Below are 8,934 nucleotides of genomic sequence, written 5' to 3'. Positions count from 1 at the left end.
CTCTCTCATCCTCTCCCTTTAGAGCATCTATGGATGAAGATTTTAATCCTCCTCTCAATAAACCACCAACAGTTGATAATTTTCAGTTGTTCTTAATAAATCACTCAGATCTTCACATGCTGAAGCTGGTTAGCACTTATTCTGGATTGCTAGGATTTCCTATCACAAATTCACTTCAAAAATATTAATTTAATGCTTCAGCTATTTCATTATTCTTTTTTATTATGTTCCAAATAATTTTCCTGGCATCCCTTTGGAACAAACACAGAGGTTTATGCTTACCGTATTTATTTTCTGTCTATTTCAGGTACCACTGATTTTCTGTTTTGCTGTTTGGAACCTATGAATTCTCTTATGTGGGTAAATGTAGGGAATAACCATCTGATAACTGTTACACTGATGTTTCCACATTTTTATTAGTACCTAAAACAATAGGTCGTGTTTGCATATAACTGCGTATTTTGATACGTTTTCAATTATATTTATTTATTTTGCAAAACCCAAACCATCCATATAGAAAAAGTACCTTTAGTAAGCACTTCAGAAATTGGGATATGTTCAGGAAACAAATATGTGAACAAATCCATTGACTATAAAAAGTTGCACAGAAAGCCAGCAGCACAGCAGGAAATAAAAGCCTTTTATTCCTGGATCTGCTCCCATATACTAAATCTAAAATCATGCTGAGTCACTGGAGGAAGTCTACAGTGCCAGTTGAAGACAATGAAGACAATTTTTGCAAATACTTTGTAAATAATATTTGACTTTTTAGATAAGACCTTTCTCTTCCTGGATGGTCAAGCAGTTTTAATTTCTTACTATACCTTTTAAATTTGGTGTCTTAGAAATACTACACTTTATTTCAACATTTAAGAAAACCAGAATTACTTTCTAGGACCAGACTTAGTGTTAATGAAAACATGGTACCAGAAGCTTTAGCATGTTCAAAAATAAGTTTTTATGAGTAGCTCTGAAACAATCGGTGCAATTAGGCAAGTTTCCCTTTATAGCTGTGATCTGCACTTGGCTTATTCCTCAAAGAATAAATCATAATATCTTTCTCAAGACAGCTGGCTGTTTCTAAATTCTACAGTTTAGTTCTATTAGTCTAATAAAATTGAGAAATATTTTTTGCATCATATCTTAATAGCATTTTGCTAGCAAGGTGCTCGTAAACTCACTGTGCCATAGAGGGAAAAAAAATCCAGTTTTTAAACTCATTTTGATTTGACCTGTAGTTACTATAGAGATTAAGTATATCCAGTCCAGCAGCTCTTAAAAATGTTAAACTACCACAGTATAAGGGGTATGACCCTTCCATGAAGTTCTAGATGGAATCAGGTTGGCTCTGCAATGGTCAACATATTTTAAAATGGTCTAGAGTTTGAAGTAAAAGGTTAAATGTAGAAGTCTAAGGGTTATTCAGAAGAATATAATTATTAGTAAAGAATTACAACAAAACCTAACAAGAGCAAACTGGGGAAAATTTTTCTATGATATTCACTGTGGACAGCTGTAAAGTAGTGTAGATAGAGGAGCAAAATTGACCTTAACTGACATGCTAAACAATGTGAGCTAATAATTATGACTAAGGAAATGCTGCTTGTAAGATGTTCTTCTATAAAAATATACTCCTCAGTCAATACAGTCCAAGAAGTGATCTTAACAATTATTAGGATTTTATATAATGGAAACTCAGAAGAAATAAGAAGGCTGCTGTGTAAATCCATGGTGTCTTGGCTAGCTTTGATACTTCTCACCTTTTCAACTCAAAACGGCCACAGTGAAACTTTGGAAAGAGGGAAAGGGGATGAGCAAAGATATGAGAGCATTTCCTTATAACAATTGACCAAACAGACTATGATGTCCTGGCTGAAAATACACCTTTAGAATCATGACTGAGAAAAAAAGATGGCTATGCACTACCCCTTCCCAACCAAAATATTTGGGAAAGGTATTGGGAGAGAAGTGTCATAAAAATAAATTAGAAAATGACAGTTACAAAGCAAACATCTGGAGTAATTTTCCCACGCTGTATAGTTTATCTCTGAAACTCCTTGAGACAGCTGAATTCACAGAGGTTCAGCAAGGAGCTGGATAAGGTTGTAGAAGGACAATACATCAGCTGTAATGCAATAATGGTTGCTGTCTCTCACTCAAGAATCTTTGGGTCACAGAGAATGCAATTTTATGTTTGCTGTACTCTTTGAAAGAGGCAGCTGCTAAGCCAAATTGCAGGGGCAGATGCTGGGCTGAGTAGACCCTTGGCCACTCTCAGGGTTATTCTTTGCTAGATAGATGACTATTTGGTGAAGCTCTAGTATTTCCCTGATTCCTTCCTTGCTTATCTGCTGGAGATGGTTTATTTTACTCGGCATGGCTCACACTGCCTGGTGGTGCTGTAATTCACATGTTGCTGTCATACTGCATTTTACACAGCTCAGAACGGGCAAAAGCTCAGAGAATCATGTGTTTATATTTACTATATTTCTTAAAACAAACATCACCAAATAGCCTAATGGGATGTCTATGAAAATGAGGAAAGAATCTGCTGAGATCAGCCACAAGCGTACTAAGGATTATACACTTCTACTTTATATATTAACTAACTAGTATTTTATTTAGTTATTTAGAGATAATTTCACGTGAAAAATAACCTCCACCCACTCTTCAGATCCAATCAATTTTTATGGAATCCTGCTCACTTATTTTGTCAAGGATGTAGCCACTATAACTGTGCCCTTTTGATGAGCAGATTACATTGATAACTATAATGGAAGGCAATGAAAAGTGCACTTCCTTGAAAAGTGTATTACCTTGAAATTACCTGAAGCACCTGGGTAATTTTCATTACACTCACATAAAGCTTTGTGTAAACAAACAATTTTATTTTCTTTTTACAATTTGCTTTTTCATTTAAGATCTTACTGAGCTCTTGGCTCAGTAAGAAAAAAGATTGTTGAAGGAAGGAACGTCAGTTTATATTAGGAAAATCCTCAGCAAAACAATATGTCATTTTAAAAATTCCTTTAAGCAGAATAAACTCAAGTTTAGTTGCCTAAAGGTGTTATCAACATGATTTTGTACTCCCTGTGCATTACTTGTCTTCTTTTGACAGGACAAGTAATGTAGCAGAGAGAAAATCCCATTTGAGTCCTGTTGATGTAGCACTTCTGAAGCCAGCGAGATCTCTCTTGCTCCAAAGTGTTAGAAAGTATTTGCTGACAAGAATAAGTGTATATCACTTGCTGTATTTCTGTTTTCCTCCTTCCAGCAAACTGTAAATGCATACATGCGTTTTTGTGCCAGCTAGTGCGATTGCATTATTAGGACAATTTGGTCAGAATTTGCAGGAAAGTTTCAAGGGTTCAGAAGCAGGATATAGTTTTAGCTAATTATTTTATTCCTTACAAAGCACAATTAAAAACAATTAGCATACTGTTTTGTGTGATCATAATCTCATTTTTTTACTCCTACATGCAAACAGTGTTTTAACGGAACAGGAAAGGGGGAAAAAAGCCTTAAAATATACTGTTTTAGCAGAGGCTGATTTTGCATTTTCCACAGCTTCATAGAACAATTCTTGTGCAATCAATGACTGCACCAATATTCCGCCATTGTGAGAAATGCTGGGGGATGTAAAATACCCTGTGACTATTTTTAGCCATAGATCAATGTTAAGCTGATTAAAATAAATGTTTGTTTAATTGAAACAGAAGTCCAGTTATTACAGAGTAAACTCTTCTTGACACTGAGAGCGAGACAGGACAAATTCAATTGCAGAAAATCTGTCTGAAGGAGTGTCTTTCAGGGTCATTGTTTATTCTTTGGTTTGGTTTGGTTTGGTTTGGTTTGGTTTGATCCAGATTTATCACAGACAGGGGTTTGGTGGGGTTTTTCTTATTGGTTTTGTGGGGGGGGGTTTTTTGGGGTTTTTTTTGGGTTTTTGGTTTTTTTTGGGTTTTTTTGTGTTTTTTTGTTTTTTGTATCTATAAAAGGGAACAGAAGTTATGCTGGTTCTGGGAGAGAATCTGTTCTACAGATGGTCACTGTTAGGACAGCCTTGAGGTTTCTAACAGTGCTGCAAAATCCTGTGATGTCAGCTCCATCCCAGGAGGTTTCAGTGATCCAGGGGGATGGAAGGCTTGGTGAGAGGTCTGGGATCAGTGGAGACAGCTCTCCCCCTCTGGCTCCACACTCTTTCTCTGCTATCACTGAACCCACTAGGAGGGATGGCAGCCCTTGCTAGAGTGGGTGTTGTGCCTCTTTTCCATTGGCCTCTTAATATCACGTTGCACACTTAGAACAAATCCCAGTGAGGGACACAACCCATATATGAGTAAAGCGAGATGTATGATTAATCTCACTTTTCCTTACTTTGGTGGGGGAGATACTGCTTCTTTTTCACTTACCTGGTAATCCCAAGGACTGAGCAGAAGGAAAAGCCACATTTGATCATCTCTACTGGCTTCCTGTGATTCAGCCTTGTCCATCTAGGTTGCACTCACCAAGTTGCCAGTTTTTCTGGCTCAACCCACCATTAGTTCAGGCCAAACCCACCAGGGTTTTGGAAGACAGGAACTGAGCTCTTGAATACCTCACAGGACTTAATATTCATAATGACAATTTGACCTGTTTGTCAGCCAATTATACAAAACAATATATAAGAAACACTATCACCAGAGATAAGGAAATCAAAGCCAAAGTATGAGCTCCATATAGTATTCTTCCATATAGTGTATTAACCTATTAAAATATTTAGAGTACTCCTTCACAAAAGTGAATTAGTGATTAAATGGAAGATGTCTGATGCTTTATCACTATTTATGTTCATCCTTTTGTAAAAAGATTGGCATTAGTTTATTTTAAGAAAGAAAAATAGAGGTAGCCCAACACTGTTTAGGAGCTTTAAAATGAAAAACAAAGCCTCCAGGTAATGCAATCCTACTTCCAAAATAATAATTCCTTCCACAGCATATTTTCAGGACATGTGTTTATTTTTAATATAGATAATGATACATCCTTCATAGTGTACAGAGTTCCTGCTTAACTGTCAATTATTCCAACTTGAATATTAGTTACTTTCATACAAATAGCTAAATATATTGACAAAGAAAAATGAAGCCCTAAAAAGAAATTACTGAACATCTGCTATTGTGAATGAGTTTTTCATCTGTGACTATGCTCAGATTGTGTCAATACAAACTTTCAGGCACAGCATATTCCCTTGAGACGGTTCCTTTTTATCTGCACACTAATTGCATTCATAATGAAGTATATGGATTTTTTCAATTTTGATTGTCTACTTCTGCATATTGTTCATAAAACAAGCAGTCAAGAATGACCATATCTGATGTTTATGCCGTGTATTGGGGTGTTGCACATCTTTTTCCTTTCATATGTGTTCTTAGCACTCTGATATAAACTAAATAAAAGAGAAAGCTTATCTGAGTCTTGAAAGTATAAATTATTATGAGTTCCAACCTACTACAACATGAGCAACAAGAAGATAGCACATCCCGATGGTACAGGACACAATCATCATGGGGAAACCTAACCTGAAACAAAAATAAAATAAAGATTAATAAGGATAATATAGTTTGTTCTACAACCAATTTACAAAAAATGTATTTGAATTATCCTACACATTCCAAGTGAAAATTATATTTATTGCAATACCAAAAGCAGAGATGCATTGAGCATATAACAGTGTAATATTCAAGCTCACATTTCTACCTCCAGCCTTAGAGATACGAGGTCAAAATTCACAGTTTCATTGGTTTCAGAACATCTCTTCCAATTTAAATTGGCTCAGAATCTGGCATGCCTTGTTGTTTTGGCATTTTTCAGGTTTTTTTCCACGCACACAACATGCAATTATGCAGGTTAAATAAAAATTCTTACAAATTATGCCAAATTTGAAATTATTTTCAAGTGTGCATCCCTTCAGATTAGGTGTGTGATCCTGATATGGTGCTTTGTAACACAATATATGGATCAAACCCATTAAATTGTTCCCCGATCTGAGTTGCATACAGCTAGCACTTCTCTTCCATACTTCTCACCATGTCTAACATACTTGAGTACTAACAGACTGTTGGAAATAAACCCCAGGCACTTGTAAAATTGCTAAAACTTTGCTGTTCTACCCAAAAAGCTATTTCTTTTTCACCACAGGAAAAGATTTTCAGACAACACTCAGATTTAATAGCTCTCTTTAGACTGACAAAACACAGAGTAGTGGCAGACAATTGAAAAGGGTGTTGTGAAGTTGGCCAAGTCCTGATGGCTAAATCTATAGGTCTTCCAGATGTGTGAAAAGAAAGAAGTTTTCTGAAATTCAAAAACATTATAGTATGACACCAGGAGTCTATGAAAAACTACTGCTGTGATCACACTCATTTGTTTTATGTTACTAAAATCACAAGGTGAGCTGAGATATGATCATTCCACAAATCATACCCTTAAACACTTTCTTTTGCCAAATTCAGACCAGAGTTTCCGTAAAACTCAGAAAAGCACAGCAATGTCCTCTGAAGTTCAGCATTTTATTAATTCTTTTTCTTGAACTAAGACCAACTTACACATGTGGGTACATTAATTGTGCCTTTTTGCCTTACATTGCCCTTAGGAAATTACTTGCGCCTTTTCCCCCTCTGCCATTACTGACAGAGAATAAGATGACAATTTTGTAGAGGACAGGAGGACCCTATTCTCTGAGCTTATTTGAATGAGTAGCTCCTTCCTTTAGCAAGCTGCAGCTGGAAGAGGACTCTTGGGGCATTAAATGTGGCCCCCACTTCCCCAGGTTATGAAACCCCTTTCATAAAATGAAAACTAAACTTCTCAATTGCTCTTTGTCATCTACTTTCTACCTGCAGCTGTGACATTGCCCTAAACTCATGAGATCCTCATTAAATGTTTCTTCCATTGCTGTTTTTCTGGAAAGCTGACTGGCAGAGGCACAGATGTGACCTGCAGATCAGAAGTGCTGTTGCCTGCAACAGTCATTGGTCAGAGTTTCTGAGAAGGGAATTCTACTAGTAGCGAAGGTCACTGCAAACACAAAAATAATCAAGCCTAGCCTATAAAGTTTGCAGAATAACTAGGAAATTAATAAACACAAGCACTGTAAAAAAATATTTTGGAATTATTTAGGAAAGAGAAAGTTTGTCCATAATGTCAGCTTCGTGGTCAATCAACCCAGTATGGAAGTGCACTCATCTCACACATTTACAGAAATAGATGCAATCCAAGAGAAGAAAAGGAAACCCTTGAAACACAGAAAATGTACAAAGGGAAGACTGTCCGACTGGCAGATCTCATTTCTGTGTCCTTGACATTCCTCTGAAGAAGTTGGCCTGTCTCCTTGTGTACAGAAGTGTCCCTGTGTCCATCACCCAATATTGCCTGCAAGATCTGCTCCAGAAGGACAGTTCACCATGCTTGGCTCCAGAGGCTTTCTCCTTCACCTCTTTAGGGTCTCTCTCTAGCACACCTGGTGTGCTAGCCTTTTCTGACATTTTGCATCAGGCAGCGTTATTGCTCCAAAAAGCATTAATGACAAGCTGCCATTTGGACTTCAGAAAAAAATGAGATTAGAGAGAAGGGCCAGCTGTGTCCAAGAGATGAATGGTGAAAGGTGTGAAAAATTGCTAGAAAGGATTAGAGAATTGTCACAGTTTTCAAACATTTCCTGAAAAGTCTGAAATGTATTTGGAGGATTTTTTGGGAGGTAGAAGGGCCGGGGTTTTTTCTTATAAACATGCATAAATATACTGCAGAGAGGTGTTATTTGTTTTGCAGTCCAACTGGTCAGATCCTTGCTTTTGAATGACTCATTTCTTGAAAGAGTTGAATCACTCTTCAGTCACTGAACTATGATAAAGCTAATTATATTGTAAAACAAAAGAGCTAATGCATTTTCTGGAGTTATTCTAGGGGAAAAAAGCAAAAAATCAGTAAATTAATTTCCTGGCTAGCTAGCTCTTTTGCAGACCCTCCCCATTCTTCTGTCAGCCAAACTGATCTGTGGCATTTCCTGATCTTACTTAGATAACAGTGTCCTGATAGAACAAAAAAACACCAGCAAGCCCAGCAATGTCTATAGGAATAAAATAGGGTGGCTAAAACCCCCTACTACATCCTTTAGAGGTTAAAGAATGCTCCCTGTGACTCTATCTACATGACAGGCTGGTGAGCTGGAGATTGCTACAGTGCTCATAAGAGCAGCGGCTGCTGTCTGACAGAAAACATAGATCTCTTGACCTCACAGTTGGCAGGCAATGAGCTGGCACTGGGAGAAGTGGACACAGAGCAGATCCTAATCTGTATTAATGCAACCTAACAAACCTCCCTGGAGAATAACCAGTAGCTCAGCAATTAATGGCAATATGATGCCTTGGTGAAGACTGGCAAGGGGAAGAAAGGATCCAAAAAGATTCAAGAGCTACTTGACTACTGAAAAGAGAACAAAAAGGCTTGTTCAAACTTGGAGGAGGCATAAGCAAGAAAATGGATTAATTATAGAGGGCCACATGCAGGAACTGGGATCATACCACCACTGTCACAGTGACAGTGAAATGTGTAGCTGGAGCCAGAAGCAGCCAGCCTGGGGAGGAACCTCATTGCACATAGTGTGGATGCTCGCATGGGGCACAATTGCAAAGCTGTTCTTCTCATTGCATGGGCAATTAGCCCACAACTTGAGGTCTGAATTTCAGGCTCGCTGGCCTGAGCACTAATGTAATTGGATGAAATTCAATGTGGAATTTGTGTACCAGAGCAAGGAGAGAGAAATGCAGTCAGTAAGTATTAGTTACTGCAGAGTTAATCGATTCCCTGAGTATCATGGGCATCGTGCTATTTACACTACCCATTGCTCCTCCCCAAGGAATAAAACCTTCCTGTCCCAGGCCACATATGACACAATGT

The 8,934-nt window shown here is 37.6% G+C and overlaps 1 protein-coding gene across 3 annotated transcripts in view; it reads right to left on the bottom strand.

Moving 5' to 3' along the window:
* Nucleotides 1–5,027: 5,027 nt before the first annotated feature.
* Nucleotides 5,028–8,934, bottom strand: part of OCA2 (OCA2 melanosomal transmembrane protein) — a 190,701-nt gene continuing 186,794 nt past the window's right edge. For all 3 annotated transcript variants that reach the window (XM_033053545.1, XM_033053547.1, XM_033053546.1), the window contains one exon: nucleotides 5,028–5,558. In XM_033053545.1, the coding sequence (XP_032909436.1) occupies nucleotides 5,471–5,558 (88 nt within the window). In that variant the 3' untranslated portion in view covers nucleotides 5,028–5,470. The remainder of the gene's footprint in view (nucleotides 5,559–8,934) is intronic.

The sequence above is a fragment of the Catharus ustulatus genome, chromosome 2, assembly GCF_009819885.2.
Source record: "Catharus ustulatus isolate bCatUst1 chromosome 2, bCatUst1.pri.v2, whole genome shotgun sequence".
Taxonomy (NCBI): domain Eukaryota; kingdom Metazoa; phylum Chordata; class Aves; order Passeriformes; family Turdidae; genus Catharus; species Catharus ustulatus.
Note: the sequence above shows the minus strand (reverse complement) of the source record. Positions and strands in the feature narration are given on the sequence as shown.